Here is a 16,483-nt window from a genome sequence, read left to right as displayed (position 1 = left end):
CAACATCATGCTGCTGCAAGGGAAGTGGTGAGCAATGAGGCTGGAATCGTTAAGCTCCTACTCTTGTTCAATTGACTAAGGGCGAACCGGGCAAAGACAGATTGGGCTGGAATTGGAGGAATCGGTGTAAATGCGCGATTTCATGTGTCTGTACCATCGCAGCTCTGCCCACTGAAAAGGCTTACAAGCAATGATACACCAAGCCTCATTCAATGGTGGGGTTAGCAAGGGTGTCTGCCGCCTCCCGCCCTCCCGGCAGGCTTCTCTGTCACATTCCATTGCGGTCTCGCCACAGACCAGATATCTTTCATCTGCCTGCGCCTCCTTCAGCCGGGTAAGCGGAGCCCCCAGCTCCTGCCACGCCTTAAGGAGAAGACCGCAGCGGCCACCACCTCGGCGGCCATTTACACCCGGTGAAGCGCCGGGGACAAGACGCCGACAGGAAGAACCTGCATGGGCGGCAACCCTGAAGGCGGAGCTGGAACCGAAGCCGGAAACGGCACCGTGGGCGGGACCTCGGGCTCCTTTGTTTCTTATTGGAGCTCACCGCTGCCAGTCTCTGCCTCCTCCCTCCCGTCCTCACCTCTTCCGCGCCGGCAGTCAGTAGGGGGCGGGCAGGGGCGGGCGGTGGCGGGTAGGGGCGGACGGCCACTTCCGGGTGGGAGAAAAAAGCTGAGCCGCGGGAGGGGCCGGGAAGAGGGAGGAGGAGGAAGAGGAACCGACGGACGGCGGCGGTTGTAGGTTGTTCGGTGGCGGCGGCTCCGGCTCTCTTACGGGCGCACTATGGACAGCCAGGGCCGGAAGGTGGTGGTGTGCGACAACGGCACCGGGGTAAGCGCTTCGCGGGGAGGCTGCAGCGGCTACAGGCTCGGGCAGGGGATGAGCGAGGGGCGCGCGGGCCCTTGGCGCCCGGGGCTGCACCCCTGGGCCTTCGGCCCCCGGGGCCAAGGGGCCAGGGCCTCGCTTCCCGCCTCCGTGGGTGTGGCGCGCGAGAGGGTCGGGCCCCTTAGTTTACCCGAGCCCGCCACTCCCGCAGCTCGGGGTCAGGACGGCGGGCGAGGCCGGCACTGGATGGGGTTCCCACCTGCTGCCCGGCCGGGGCCGGCCCCGCGCTGGAGCCGCGGGATTCTGGCTGGCTAAAGGGCCGGAGGAGTAAAAGGCTGGGTTTGTGTGTTCCAGAAGGGCTCCATTCCCCAGGGTTGCCGGTGTGTAAAAAGAAGATCAAGAGGCCTTCCTCTTCCTGTATAGCTGAAGATACAGAACGGGAGGCAGGAAGCGGGTTTAAAGAAAAAAGGGAAGTGCTGTCATGCAGTGAGCCTCAGTCCTTTCGCAATGTTTGTTTTTTTGTTTTCTTGTTTTTTGAGGGGAAGGGAGACCAGGTCGGCAGCGCATCGTTTACTTTTTGTTCTGCATGCTGGAAATTTGGCCCAGGTGCAGCCCAGCAGAGACCAGTGTGTTCCAGTGGTTGATCTTAAACCCTTTAAGGCCGAAGTGTTAATTCCACTAACCTTAGGGGAAGTTAATCAGTTTGGGTACCCCTCCTCCTTTTTTTCCTTACTTGCAGAATACAGGTAATGTTAGTATTTAAGATTCTAAAATGCAAATAATTGTAAAAATCTGAGTAAAACACTGATATAGAAATTATTTGAAGGTTGTTTCTTTCAATCGCCCCCCCACCCCATTTTTAAAAAATGTATTTTGGGCAGCAAAGTCAGCAAATTAGAAGACAGAAGTGTTACTTATTTTGGATGAGTTCTGTAGTGATCACTTCCCCCTACATTACAACAAGTCCTAACCATCTTGGAGCTGCAGTATTTTGTGACTTTTATCCCCTTCCTTCCATAAATGTGATAGATGAATTAAAATAGATTTTATTTGAACTTTAAAGCCCTTTGGAAACTGGATTGTTGAGGGGAAAAAAGAGCTGATATTCACAGCTATAATATGCTGCCCTTGATTGAATTTGTTAGACTTTTACAAGCAATGATGATATTAGCTTTATCTGACCTAAGTTAAAAACGGATGAGAGTAAGAAGACATCCATACAAAATGGAATAGTACTTAAAGAAAAGGAGGCAGGTTCACCACTATAGAAACATTTTTAAGATCTATTGTTAAGTTTAAAAAAAAGTTTTACAGCAATTCCATCTTTATTAAAGATATTTATGTGTCCACAAATGTATGTGTATATGAAAGTTTTGGCGGAATTCATAAGAAATGTATGTTCATAGTGGTTACCTGTGAGACTAGGGCTAAGAGTGAGGTAAGGTGGGAAGGACTTCATCACCCTTCTGAATTATTGGAAAACTGTTCTTTGTTTTTTAACAAACCATGTATTTTTAAACTATCTTTAAATGAAACTAACTATAAACATGTATTACTTTTACAGTTAAAACTCAGTTAAAGGTGCTTTTTAAAAAATATTAGCCTGATTCCCACTGTAGTCTCAAATTGACCTCTAAATAAATGTAAATCTTTAAAAGTTGATGTTAATATATTTTTTTTGTGAATATGTCAGCTTTTTTCTTTAGAAATTGAAGTCAGTTATGTTTTAATGGATTCCTCCTCTTTGAAGGACAGTGAACCCTGTTTTTGTAGTATATGTTTTCTCATAATATTTAGGGTTTTTTTTCTTCTTCTTTTTTTAAAAAATTTTCTTTTTGGCTGCACCGCATGCAGGATCTTAGTTCCCCGACCAGGGATCGAACCCGCGCTCTCCGAGGTGGAAGCGTGGAGTATTAACCACTGGACAACTGGGGAAGTCCCATAATATTTAGTTTTTATGTTACTATTTCATTAGTTTATCTGTGTTAGAAAACTGATTGTATATTATTGATTAGTCTTATGTCTAATCCATAATTTAAGAATCTTGTTTCTTAAGACAAAAGATCAGTTACTATGACATAAATAGAAAAGTGTAGTTAATTCAAACAAAAGCTTACATATTTGGTGTTATGTTTCTAGTTACTCTAAAATTTTTATCCAGATTTTCTATAGGACATGGTAGACTTCAAATGAAGAAACCACTCTGATGTGGTATGTAGTCATGAATGCTGTGATATTTCTGAAAATTTAGAGAATTAGGAACCACTTAGATTCTGTATTTCTTATGGTTATACTTCATAGTCAGTTTGATTTTAGTTAGGTACCTGAAGGTCTAATGATTCCTCTATGATTAAATAAAGAAGATATTAAAATTAAATTTCTAAAAACTTATGGAAATAGTTGTTACTCCAAAGCAATTTGCCTCTTAAACGTTTTAGGTGTTAAAATTATAGGTATTTGAGAACTTGATTTTTTTTTTTTTAATTTATTTATTTATGGCTGCGTTGGGTCTTTGTTGCAGTGCGTGGGCTTCTCATTGCGGTGGCTTCTCTTGTCGCGGAGCACGGGCTCTAGGCGCGCGGGCTTCAGTAGTTGTGGCGCACGGGCTTAGTTGCTCCATGGCATGTGGGATCTTCCTGGACCAGGGCTTGAACCCGTGTCCCCTGCATTGGCAGGCGGATTCTTAACCACTGCACCACCAGGGAAGTCCTGAGAACTTGATTTTTTAAGCCCCTCTGGCAGGCCCTGAATCGAATGCCCTAAGAGTAGGTGAGTTCTTGTGATCACATGCCAGATGTTGGTCCCGCTCTTCTTCCTCACTAGCTCCCAAGCTGACCACTGTCTCTTTTCCTCCTAGAGGAGGAAAAGCTCATCCATTTCCAGTACTTTATGCATTTCACCTTCATAACCATTCAAACCTAAAATGGAGCCTTCGTCCAAACCTGCACCTAAAATAGAGCTGCGGAAAGTGGCCAGATAGGTGAAAATGTGGAGATCTGCTTAGGCTTGGGTGCCTTGCAAGAGTTGGGCCTGGGCCCCTGGTGTTGTATATTCTTTTACCAAACTTGGGTGATTTCATCAACATTGAGTTAGTTCACCAACAGTGAAGACTTCTGGCGTGCCTACTGTGTGACTGGTATAATTTTTAGAGTCTAGTGATACAAAGTAGCTTATAGTGTTAGGTAATTATACTTTTACAATTCACATTTGTAGTATTATGGCCTTTATCAGGCTTATACAGATTTATATAATGAATTTAGGAGTGTTTGAATTAGAAACAAATCAGAAACAGGTTTGGTTTCACCCTATAAAATGCTTTGGCATAGGGCTTCCCTGGTGGCGCAGTGGTTGAGAGTCTGCCTGCCGATGCAGGGGACACGGGTTCGTGCCCCGGTCCGGGAAGATCCCACGTGCCGTGGAGCGGCTAGGCCCGTGAGCTATGGCCGCTGAGCCTGCGCTTCCGGAGCCTGCGCTCCGCAACGGGAGAGGCCACAACAGTGAGAGGCCTGCGTACCGCAAAAAAAAAAAAAAAGTGCTTTGGAATAAATATAATAAATATTTTGGTGGTCTAAGATCAGAATAATCACTATGCAATTAAATTAATATGTCAATACCATCAATTTAAATTAATAAAGGAAAAATACAAATTAAATAAGTCCAAATGAGGCTTTATAAATCCCAGTTTATTTTTTGAGGGAGAAAGGTACTTTTAGAGCAAATGTAGATGAGCTTTTTTTTGTTGCTTGAAAGAACATTATATTGTTCATGTTCTTACCATTTGATGACTCAGTAGGAAGTAAGGGAGCCAGTTTAAACCACAGTGCTATGAAGAGGAAACTATATATGGTAAAATCTATTTCTTAAACACAGCCTTACTGCACACAATGAGAGAACTAAGCCACCAAGTCTTAAAATGATTGGAATGGGGGGAGGTATCTCCAGGATTAAAAATGATACCAAACAAATAATTTAAAAAAGAATATTTTCTTTCTATTTTATTACATCGTGGTTTAGATCTTTTAAAAAATACTTGCTTTTTACAAGAAAGGAAATGGCAGGTTGTCTGTTGGTTATATGTTATTGAGAAATACATCATTGTAATTATATTCTTGTTATTATAACTATTAATGCTTTCACATTTGAAATAATGTGAAATAGTGCAGCACTTGCTATTTTGACCAAACACTAGTACCCTGTAGTAATGCTAGCACTGGATTACTATGGCAGCATCTACTTCCAGTAAGCTACTGCTTAAGCAGAATAAATGATTTCATTAATAAGTGATTGGTATCTTTAATTTGAACTAAAAGCCAAATTTCCATTTTTTATAAAGCACAGGAATAGTAGTTTACAATTATTTTTATAGTTTCAGGAGTTCTTAATTTTTTGTCATCTTACCTCAGGCACTTGGCAAATATTTTGTCCCGTGAAGTATGCTCAGACAAGAATTTCAAGGTGCAAACTACCCATCTATAATTGTTCAGGTTATAATCAGTAAACATTGAGTGATGTGATTATGGATTTACCGTGTTGCACGTTGCCCAGTGTGTTTGGCTCAGAATGAGGGGAGGCACGTCAACCTTCGCAGCCTCCTCCCTGCACCAGGACTTGGCTTACGCCCCATCCCAGGCTCCTGCCCCACCTTTACCTTATGTTACGATTTCTCACTTAAATCATTTGTTTACATTTAATGTGCTAAAAATGCCCTTACAAACTTGTACGTTCTTTTTTCATTCATTCTGTCATTTTTTTTAAGAACATTTATACCCATGTGAGCAGGTTCAGTCTGGTGAATGGACACTTTTGACCCACCCAGTGTCCTTATCTGTTCATTATGTTAATACATAAGAATTTAATGTCTACATTGTATTTGGTTTCTATATTTGGAACATATGTATAAATTATGACTAAAGCTGGTGATCATGACAAATTTTATTTTTGTAGAAATTTGGATATGGTGGGGTAATGAGAAGAGATTCTCTGGTTTTGCATCTGATTTCAGTTCACGTCAAGTGAGCTGGCTTTTGACTTAAGGACAAAAGCGAGTTTGATTTAGAAGAGAAGCGTGTGAGAGGTTTTTTCATTTTCTTTTAATTTGAATAGACTAGAAAATACTAAGTATTATTCTTTTCCTCTGTGGCAGTTGTCACTCCAACTCTTTCTGGGTCACATGGTTAAATTATTTGGGAAGACATTGTGGAAAAATGGACTAGCATTTCTGAATTCTGTTGAACACGTTTTTAGGGTGGGAAGTGTATTGCTCTTTATCAACCACTATTCAAATGGAGAGAGAGGTATGAGCAAGCAGGTAATCTATTGCATATGCCATCATATCACAGTAACTTCTGCCTTGGAAGCTAATCCGGTCAGAATTGTATCATAGTTTTAGAAATGGGTATGTGGCTGAATGGTAAACTAAGCAGGACTAGGTTTTGTGAGTTTGGAAGAAAACCTATCTGAGCAGTGTGTTTTATGTAGGTTCTAAAATGTAAACGTGAACTGAGGAGATACGAATTCAGGTGGTATTGGAAATATGCAATTTTAAAATTTTAGGCATATTTTTCATACCAGTAGCTTTAGTCTGCTAAAGACATGACTTCAACATATTTTTAAGAGCTCTATATATAAAAGACTTGAAATTATGCGTGGCAGAATGTTCTAGACTATTTATAATTAAATGTGGTTCATCAACATCATTTCCAACAAGATTGTCTTTGCAGTAGAAAAATTTTATGTTTTGGAGGGTTAGTCAGAAGTCAGTGAGTTTCAGGTAGTTTACCTTTACCACTATCAAACAAAACAGTTCCTTGTATGTAACAGCTTTCTCTCCACTTCTGTGTTATTGCTATCATGCATCACATTTAGTTACTGTTTTTCTCCTTAATTCTTCTAAGAGAATATGGTACCTGAAGCCATGGAACAATAGACTTTCTCAATATTAAACATATTCTCTAGGTTAAAATAATCATAGTATCATACGGGTCAACAGCAAAACTTCTAATATTTATTGATCAGTTAAATAATATGCATTTAGTATGTGTCAGACACTGTTCTAGGTGCTTGGGATTCATCAATAGACACAAAAATCCTTGCACAGTGTACCATACATTGAATAAAGGCTTGGTAAGAGAGAGGGTAGAGACTGATTGCATTTCCTTTCTTTTATAGCTTCTTCCTCCCACCCTGAAGTTTTAAACTGCCTTTTCCTTGTAATGGCTGCTCTTAAAAATAAGTCTAAACAGACTGTATTATTGGTATAAGAACTAAAAACCCTTGGTTCTATTTTCAGTTTTACTGTAGATTGTTAAATCTCCTAGTACATCAGTTTCTTATTCATAAAATGGGAGTATTATTAGAATCAGTGATATGTCCTCATTGGAGAAGTACACTATCTGAATATGAAATTATGTCATTTGTTATTACTGAATACGTTTGTCTAAATATAAAGATGTAAATAGCCCAAAATGCCTAATAAATGTTTATTTTGATGCTAGTCCATATGCCATTTGATTTTCAAAAATGAGGTTGCTTAAGTGAATTGCCAGACATGAATGAAAAGCTGCTTTAGTTCTGTTCATTTTCTGACATTTCTCTTTTAAAAATCCTCAGCATTTGTTGAGTGAATTTGTCCCTTCCCCTCTGTGCATCAAGGCAGTGGGCTCCAGCATGAACCGCTCAGCTTAGCTCCCTGTGGTGGGGAGACCTAGGCACTAAATAAGCAGTTAACCAGTAAGGAAATGGGAACTCTGGTAGTAGCGCCATAAAGGAAATAAATGGAGGATATGATAGATGGGGTGACTACTTTGGGTAATTTGAAAGCAACAAAAGTTTAAAATATTATATAAATGCAAAGTGGTACTTTTCAGATACAGTTTTTAAAAGGATAATATCATAAATACCTTGACACTAACCCACTTTTACTGTTCTTTTCCAGTTTGTGAAGTGTGGATATGCAGGCTCCAACTTTCCAGAACACATCTTCCCAGCTTTGGTTGGAAGACCTATTATCAGATCAACCACCAAAGTGGGAAACATTGAAATCAAGGTAATATTTTATTTATTGATAAATGAGGAACAAAACCTGTGAGGTGTTCTTTGAATTAAGTAGTTTTAAAATGTGATGCCTTGAAAAGCAAAGGAGGAGGGCCGAATTTCTTATATTTAAAATTTTTATCAACACCTGAAGAAAGGCACCAGAAACTGAAGTTAATTTCATCTGACTTTAAGTATAGCTTGATGCCATCACTCTCTGAATGAAGTAAAATACTTAGTAAGATTTTTATGTTGATGTGAATACTATATTAGTGACTTAAAGTCCTATTACCTAATACAATTTTTAAAAGAAATCAGCCTGGTATTTTTATGCCTTTCAGTTCCATATATTTTTCTATGTTAGTGTCTCTTTGGGACCTAAGATTTTTCCTTCCCATGTTCTCATGGCCTGATCCCCCTACATTTTTATATAGCTAGTCAGGAAACACAAGATATAAATCTTATTGGTTCCTCTTTTCACCAGTATAACTGATTTCCATAGTGTGCAGGAGGAAGCTGTGCAAGTCTTTATTTGGCCTTGTATTTATCTTAGCACGAGGAGAGGGAAGGGAATATTGTCATTGCCTACCTACTGTACTTAACATGAGTGACTGGATGTTAAGGGTGATAGATTTTTATCTTCTATTAAAGGGATTGAAAACCAAGTGGGAGTTACAATATTGTAGAAGAAAAAGAATCAAAAGTCAGTGGTCACCAATTGACTTAAATTTTTCAGGTGGCCTAGGGATCAGGTTATACAAAATGCAGTAAAGGGGCCCTTTCACTGAATCATTTGTGAACGGACTAGCATTGTTGGTCCTATGTGGACAGTCCTTGGCAAGACTTCACTGAATTGTTAGTGTGTGAGTTAGTGTGTGCCTCTCTGGAACGTTTATTTGAGATGTCTAGGAAGGTGGTAGTAGGTGGTAGAGGTTTGCTACTTGGTGGCTCTCTGCTGTTGGGACTAGAGAATTGAATTACACAATGAATAAAAGTACAAACTGAAACTTAGGTTCTGTGTTAATTTTTTAAAGACTTAACAGAGTGAATGATTCTGGCCTCTGTTTTGTTATGTTACAATCAGAAGGGATACTCAATATGAGAGGTTTTTTGTTTTTGTTTTGGGGTTTTTTTTAGGGTCTTTTGGGAATTTTGTGGAATTCTGTATTCTCTTTTTGTGAACTCCTTTCGTTCTGATTGAATTCAATCTTAAATGAACTCAACTTAAAATTTAGCTAATAATAGTGATAAGGATAAACTTTTTAATGATGTTGGAAGTCACACTTCTATTCAGTATCAGCCTTTTAAAGAAGAATGGCTTTTTTATATACTTTATGGATAATAACATTTTTGAGGTATTAAGATACATACAGCTATTTTTATTGACCAGCATAGTCACAATAATTACCATTTTCTTGCTTTTTAAGGCCAAGTGATAGAAATGAAACTAGATGATATCCTAATAAGACGGTTTTGCTAAGGAATTCCCCAGTAGCATTTGCCTGTATGGTTTGTCAGTCTGTGTTCGATTGGCTCACTTCTGTTCAATCTGCTTAATCTTTTAAGTCTTTCAAGTTAATTTGTCTTCCAGTAGAAAACAGTGAAAGAAAACAGACCTGCGTCAAATTTAACTTGACTACTAGAGCTTGGAAAGTCAACTCTAAATACCCTTTACTTACTCAGCTAGACCTTTTCTGCTATTTATTTTCCTTAATTAAGGTTCTTAAATTCAGTAATGAATTAAAGAAATATGACTTTTTTGGAATTCCTATGCCTAGTGGATTGATTTATACTTTTTGTGTCTTGTTAGCTAAAATGTGGTAGACTAAAAACTGGAAATTTAAATTGTTTAATGAGTTTATTTTCATTCAGGAGTAATAACTGTCCATGCTAATTCGGCCCTAATTGTTAACTCCGTAAACTGTAGTAGTACTGCATCTGACCTCGACCTAATTTGTCTCTATTGCTTGTATGTTTAAAAATTTCAGTGAGGATTTTATTTAGGCCTTTTCTGACTCTTACTTCTACCTTCTCTCTCTTCACCTTTCTTGACCTGTTGAAGTAGAATAACAAAAAGATGGTAAGTGAGGTTACACACATGCTCTCTGTTTGTTTTCCACTTTTGCTTGGTGGGACAGTAGTTGTTGTTTTGTGTCCCTTTGGTATTGGGGAGGGGGGTAATTCCATATTTTAATTTTTTAATTTTTAAGTACTTTGATTTTTAACCTTTTTCATTGCTTCAATTTGGTAGCAACTAATTAAGTCCTATACTTTCCTGATTGCATACAATGGACCAAATCAGAACTAATTACTAACATAGTTTTGAATTGTTTTCCTTGTGTTTTTTGTAGATGAATGTTACGATTAAAATGGAATGTGGTGTGCATTTTATTAGAAACCAAGTGGCTTTATTTAGGATATGTGTGATCCAGAAAATTGGGGTGAAGTTGTTGCATTTGGATAAATCCACTTTATTGACCATTGTTAAATTGAACACTACCTGTCATAGCCTCTATATATATGTGTATATATTTGCATCCAGTACAGTATCATATGTGTATTTAATAAACTGAGTAAAATTTTAATGTGCAAATGAACTATAAATAGTAAAGGGGGAGAAAAAGAGATTGACTTGTTTCCTATATTATCCTTATCGATGAGCAGATTTTGCATTATCTGAGTATAAATAAGAAAAAGGTGGAAGTCTTGTAAGACTTTCGCATAGACAATAGATTCTTCCTCTAAGTAAATACCATTGTGTGGCACCTTTTTCTTTTGCACTAGAACTAGGCGCATCCCAGGCAATTGACTCTCACCATATTTTTCTGTGGTAGTCAAAGTGCTTTCTGTAGTAGATATTTTCAAGTTTGTTTGTTTTAAATATTATTTGTAAGCAGCTTTGACAGAGATTAATATCAGGCCTTTCTAGTGATATGTATTTTAACTAGTAACAGTAACTTTGTGAAGTTTTCTTTTGAATAAACAAAAGCATTTAAAAGTGGAAATTCCTACATTTATCCTAAATAAAAGATCATGCATTTGTCTTAAAATCTGGAGGAGATTAAGAAAAAAGTGCACTTGTAGAGAACAGTGTAGGCTTAATTTAATGTTTTTTATGAAATTTTGTTCTAGGAATTTAATTGTGGTTTTAAAGTATATTTGCTCTACTTTTAATTTGAGGTGACATTGTTCAGAATGATTCTTGGCAAATCTCATCTACACTGCCTGCTTTTCATAAAATATAAATGCTTTTATAACAAAATCTCAGACAGTTACTATAATTTTTCATTCTTTCAGGTAATAGGTGATGGTTTAGGCTTGGTCCAATGATGAGGTGGGTGGTAAAAAACTAAGGCCTGATCTGATGGCTTATAATTTTGGTCTTGGAGATGCGGGCAAGTTACATAACCTTTTATCATTTTGGGGTTTTGGAAGTTAAAATGTTCTAAGGAAAACTATATGTTTTAGGATTTTTTGAAATAAAATTTTAGATATCGATACGTTTTTAAATTAGGTAGCTTGAGTTAGTCAAGACTATTTGCACTAATTTGATAAGTTAATACTCGTTTTCTTCCATTTTAAATGTCTTCTTTGTTCAGAGGGATGGTAAGATACTCAATGCCAGATGTTTTTTTCAGTTAATTATTTATGGTATGTGTGCCCTAGACGTAGATCCATGACACTTTTATTTTGAGTTGGCATTAGATCAGACATATGTAAGCCCCTATTCTTGCATGGAATAAAAACTAAACAGTCTGATGAAATCAGACCAGACTTATACTAAATTTGTTGAAATGTAGTTGTGAATATATATCGATGATATAAACCATCTAATTATCTGATCTGTTATTACCTTGTATAACACAAAGAAAGATATATTCTAGAAGAAAGTAACAAAATTGTATATTAAGTTATATTGATGGCCAAAAGTAATATATGTACTTGGAGGTATAAATTCCTCCCCCTAACATTTTATTAAGACGTGTTTAGAATACACGGCAAAGTTGGAGGAATTTTGCAGTGAAACCCATACATCCATCACCTAGATTCTGATATTAATGTTTACTGTACTGATATATCACATATCTATCCATTTATCCATCTGTCAGTCCATCAGTGTATCTTGTCTTTTGATGCATTTGAAATTATCAGTATACTTCTCCATAAGTAATTCAACAAATGCATGTCAGTTACTAGAGTTCACAAATATAGATATTTAGTTTTGCATTTTCCTATCAGATGATTCTAAATAGTTAATATTTAAGCAATTTGAGTATTAAGTTATGGTAAATTAACTTTATACAAAATTAGTTGCAACAGAAAAGTTTTAGTGAACATTTCTAGCATGTGCTTTAACTTTGTTTTTCCTTTTTGTTGTTGCTTTCAGTGGATTTTCTGGAAATCTGTTTGGTTTTTTTTATTAGTGTTGTTTTTAGAGTCTTCACCCTTGTTTATCTCTTCTCTTTTTTTTTAATAGTTATTTTTAAAAGTTTTAAAGTCATACATGTATTTAAACTTCTGTTTTAAAATATCCTAAGGTCTTAAAGCAAATAGTAGCTATTTCTGATACTAGGGTTTTTTTATTTTAATTGAATTCATCAGTATATGTAGAAATCAAGATCATTTAGCATTTTGACTAGCTGATTTCTAAAATAAATTTAAATTCTGGGACATCATTAGCCTTATTATACACACAAAATTTGACTTTTGAAATGTGGGTCATCTTAAGTATGCTGTCATTGGAGACAAGACTTGTGAGTATTCTGCTTCGTGTGTAATAGCATAGTTTTCCAGTATTATACTTTAAGATTGAAGATGTCGCTCATGAGATAATTTTAAAGAAGAATTGCTTCTCTTTGTCTTAATTTTTTGTATCTCTACAAATTATCATTCATCTTGGTGAGGCATATATTGAAACTTAATTTCAATTCTAATTGAGGCATATATAGGTAGAAGTTTGTGAAATTTACAAGTTATGTGGTGCATATGTCCATTCTTACAGTGTAATAAAACATCCTTTTATTTTTTGCTTCTCATTATGCTTTATAGTAGTTACACTTATCATTTTGATATTTAGTACAAAGAAATGTGCTGCATGCATTGAGCATTTTTCTACAAGTTTTTTTTTTCCCTGATGTGCTATCTCACATATCACAGGCCTTATTTTTTGAACATTTGAGCAAAAGAAACAGATGAAACCTCATACAAAACCCTCCAAAATATGAAAATGTGGGGTTTATTTGTGCTAATGCTCTTCTTTTGGAAACATATGTATTAAAGGTAAGGTCAATTTATTGATTTAAACCACGCTGTACATAAAAATTTATTATTCATGATTAAGATTTGCAAGGCATTGTTCATGAAAGAAAAGACCTTTTTAACTTGTGGAATGAAGAACTTTGTCTGAAAGTGCCAGAAAGATTAAAATTAATTATTCCCAAGTTTTCCAAAATATTATGGGAGGATAATTTTCTGAAGGTATTTTATACAAAAATTTGGTCTAAAGCTTTGATATTATAATTTTCTAGGATCTTATGGTTGGTGATGAGGCAAGTGAATTACGCTCAATGTTAGAAGTTAATTACCCAATGGAAAATGGCATAGTACGAAATTGGGATGACATGAAACACCTGTGGGACTATACATTTGGACCAGAGAAACTTAACATAGATACCAGGAATTGTAAAATCTTGCTCACAGAACCTCCTATGAACCCAACCAAAAACAGAGAGAAGATTGTAGAGGTAAGTTTTTAGATGGGTTGCGCACATATGTGTTTCTGTGATGTGATGTTAAAGCACATGTTTTTTCTTTTATCTTACCGTTGTCCTTAACAATAAAGGGAATAAGAATAATTGTTATTTTCTCCCAGATCCTATTTATTGAGCACCTAACTATGTTAGTCATTACTTATAAGTAGAATATACCAGTAAACAAAGCGAAGTCCTGCTGCCATGGAGTTTATCCTCTAGCAGGGGAAAACAGACCAAAAGAGCAAAAAGTGAGTTAATTGAATGGTTTGTTAGAAGATAATAGATGCTAAAGGGAAAAAAAAGAGTAGGTTAAGGGGGATGGGGAATGTAGGGAGGCTGCGTTTTTCATAGAATGTGGTAGTATGTGTCTGTGAGAAGGTGATATTTAAACAAAGGGAGTTAGCCAGAATATATTTGGGAAGAGCATTCCAGGCAAAGGGAGTAGCCAGTGTAAAGGTCTTGAAATGGGAGCAAGCCTGGCATATTAGAGAGTCAGCAAGGAAGCCAGTGTGGGAGAGCAACGAGACGAGGTGGGAGAAGTAATGGGGCAATCTAGGGCCGTGTAGGCTCTAATAGGGAATTAGATTTAAACTCCAAGTGAAATGTACAAGGAAGAGACATGCTCAGATTTAGGTTCCTGTGGCTGCTGTGTTGAATGTAGATAGAACATAAGGAGGCAAGGGTACAAGAGAGACCAGTTTGGAGACTTTTTCAGTTACCTAAGCACAAAATAATAATGGTTAGGATTAGGGGTAGTAGCAGAGAAGGTAATGAGAAGTGGCCAGATTGTGGCTCTGTTTTGAAGGTAGGGCCAAAATATATTCTGATTTCTTAGATGTGGGTAATAGAGGGATAACGGCAAAGATTTCGCTTGAGTAACTGGAGGATGGGGAAAGACTGAAATAGTAGAAGAGGATTTGGGAGGGAAATGGATCAGCAGTCCAGTTTTGGACATGTTAGGTCTTCATTAGACATCCAAGCAAAAATGTCTAGTAGATGGTTATTAAGATCAAGTTCAGGAGAAAAGTCTGGGACTGGGGATAAAAACTTGGGAGAGTCATGAGGATATAGATAATATGGTTCACCAAAGAAGTGATAGTAGACAGAGGTGAGAAAGCGAAGGGCCAGGGAGATAGAGGAGAGCTGGGAAACGAGGTTGAAACGGCTAATGAGGTAGGCAGTTACAGAGAGCAGAAAGTCTACATTCTTAATAGTTTAGATAGGTAACTTTTCAAGGTTGTCTTTCATTTTGTTATATATGAGATAGAAACCTTTAATTGCTTTGTATTTGAGTAGCTTTCCAGATACTACTTAATGTAAATATCTTGTTTTACTCAGTGGCTATCTTTAGATGTTTATGGAAATTTTGGAAGAGATTTAGAATTTTTATATTAAGTGTTTTAAAATTTTGAGATCATGGTTTTAGCTACAGAATCCATATCATTTCTTATGGTTCGTATTTTATTACCTTTTTCCCCTAGCCACCCCAAAAACTATGAAAGATGGGCTTTACTGTATTAGCTCATATTTTAATTGCATTTTACACTTTCTGAGTTGTTTTTGTTTTTGTTTTTTGCACGGGCCTCTCACTGTTGTGGCCTCTCCAGCTGCGGAGCACAGGCTCCGGACACACAGGCCCAGTGGCCATGGCTCATGGGATGTAATTTCTATGTAATTTCTCCGCGGCACGTGGGATCCTCCCGGACCGGGGCACGAACCCGCGTCCCCTGCATCGGCAGGCTGACTCTCAACCACTGCGCCACCAGGGAAGCCCATTTTACACTTTCTGAATGGTTTACAATCACTAATACTTTGTGATGGATAAGTAGTCATTTGTAATTGCTATTTATTTTTAGCAGCTCATTACAAAATCAGAGTGAAGAGATATTTTTGCATTAAATCAAAAGGTTACTACACAAGGAAACCTTTCGGAAAGTAACACAATACCAGAATGAAAACCAAGTTTTCTTTCAAATGAAAAGTTAGGGAGATGACAGGTATAGTGTCATCCACTAACTAGCTATTTGACTAGGACACATTTTTTTAATCTGCAAAAATGACAAGAATTAGTCTTACTGCACTCTAAGGTCTCATCTTTAGTTTAATGCTCTTTTTTACTCATGAGTGCAAATTTGGCTATGATTGATAATGCCCTACTTCAATCTCATCCAGAAAGTTGTATTAGAACTACAGATACTTTTTAATGATCTTATAAGTAAAAACAAATTCTAACAGACTGTCAAGTTGATAAATGCAAATACAGTTGACCCTTGAACAATGCAGGGTTAGGGGTGCCAACCCCCCTCGGTCAGACATTTGTGTATAACTTTACATTTGGCCCTCTTTATTCCAGTTCTGCATCACTGGATTCAGCCAATCTCGGATCATGTAGTGGTATAGTATTTATTTACTGAAAAAAACCTGCAATTAAGTGGACCTGCGCGGTTCAAACCTGTGTTTTCAAGGGTCAACTGTATAGCATTATTCTTCCATTTTCATCCCTGTGGTGGGGGAATAAAGGATGATGGAGTAGAATACTACTTAGAATATCTAGTTGCTTAATTGATGAGTATGTGTTTCAGAGATGTAAAATTTATTTATGTATGTATGTATTTTAGAATTTTTAAATTGAATTTTATTGAAGTATAGTTAATTTACAATGTTGTGTTAGTTTCAGGTTACAGCACAGTGATTCAGTTTTGTTGGTTTTGGTTTTGTTTTTGGCTGCACCACGCTGTATGCGGGATCTTAGTTCCCTGACCAGGGATCAAACCTGTGCTCCCTGCAGTGGAAGCACGGAGTCCTAACTGCTGGACTGCAGGGAATTCCCCAGAGTTGTAAAATTTAAATTCTATATAATTCTTATTGTGGTC

The 16,483-nt window shown here is 37.4% G+C and overlaps 1 protein-coding gene across 2 annotated transcripts in view; it reads left to right on the top strand.

Moving 5' to 3' along the window:
* The first annotated feature begins 652 nt into the window (after positions 1 to 652).
* The window catches only part of ACTR2 (actin related protein 2), a 35,366-nt gene continuing 19,535 nt past the window's right edge, over positions 653 to 16,483 (top strand). The window contains exons 1-3 of one of the 2 annotated variants that reach the window (XM_033407197.2): positions 653 to 831; positions 7,760 to 7,870; positions 13,386 to 13,601. In XM_033407197.2, coding sequence (XP_033263088.1) covers positions 784 to 831; positions 7,760 to 7,870; positions 13,386 to 13,601 — 375 coding nt within the window. In that variant the 5' untranslated portion in view covers positions 653 to 783. The remainder of the gene's footprint in view (positions 832 to 7,759; positions 7,871 to 13,385; positions 13,602 to 16,483) is intronic. The other variant, XM_004280621.4, reaches the window with a different exon arrangement.

The sequence above is a fragment of the Orcinus orca genome, chromosome 13, assembly GCF_937001465.1.
Source record: "Orcinus orca chromosome 13, mOrcOrc1.1, whole genome shotgun sequence".
In the NCBI taxonomy this organism is placed as follows: domain Eukaryota; kingdom Metazoa; phylum Chordata; class Mammalia; order Artiodactyla; family Delphinidae; genus Orcinus; species Orcinus orca.
Note: the sequence above shows the minus strand (reverse complement) of the source record. Positions and strands in the feature narration are given on the sequence as shown.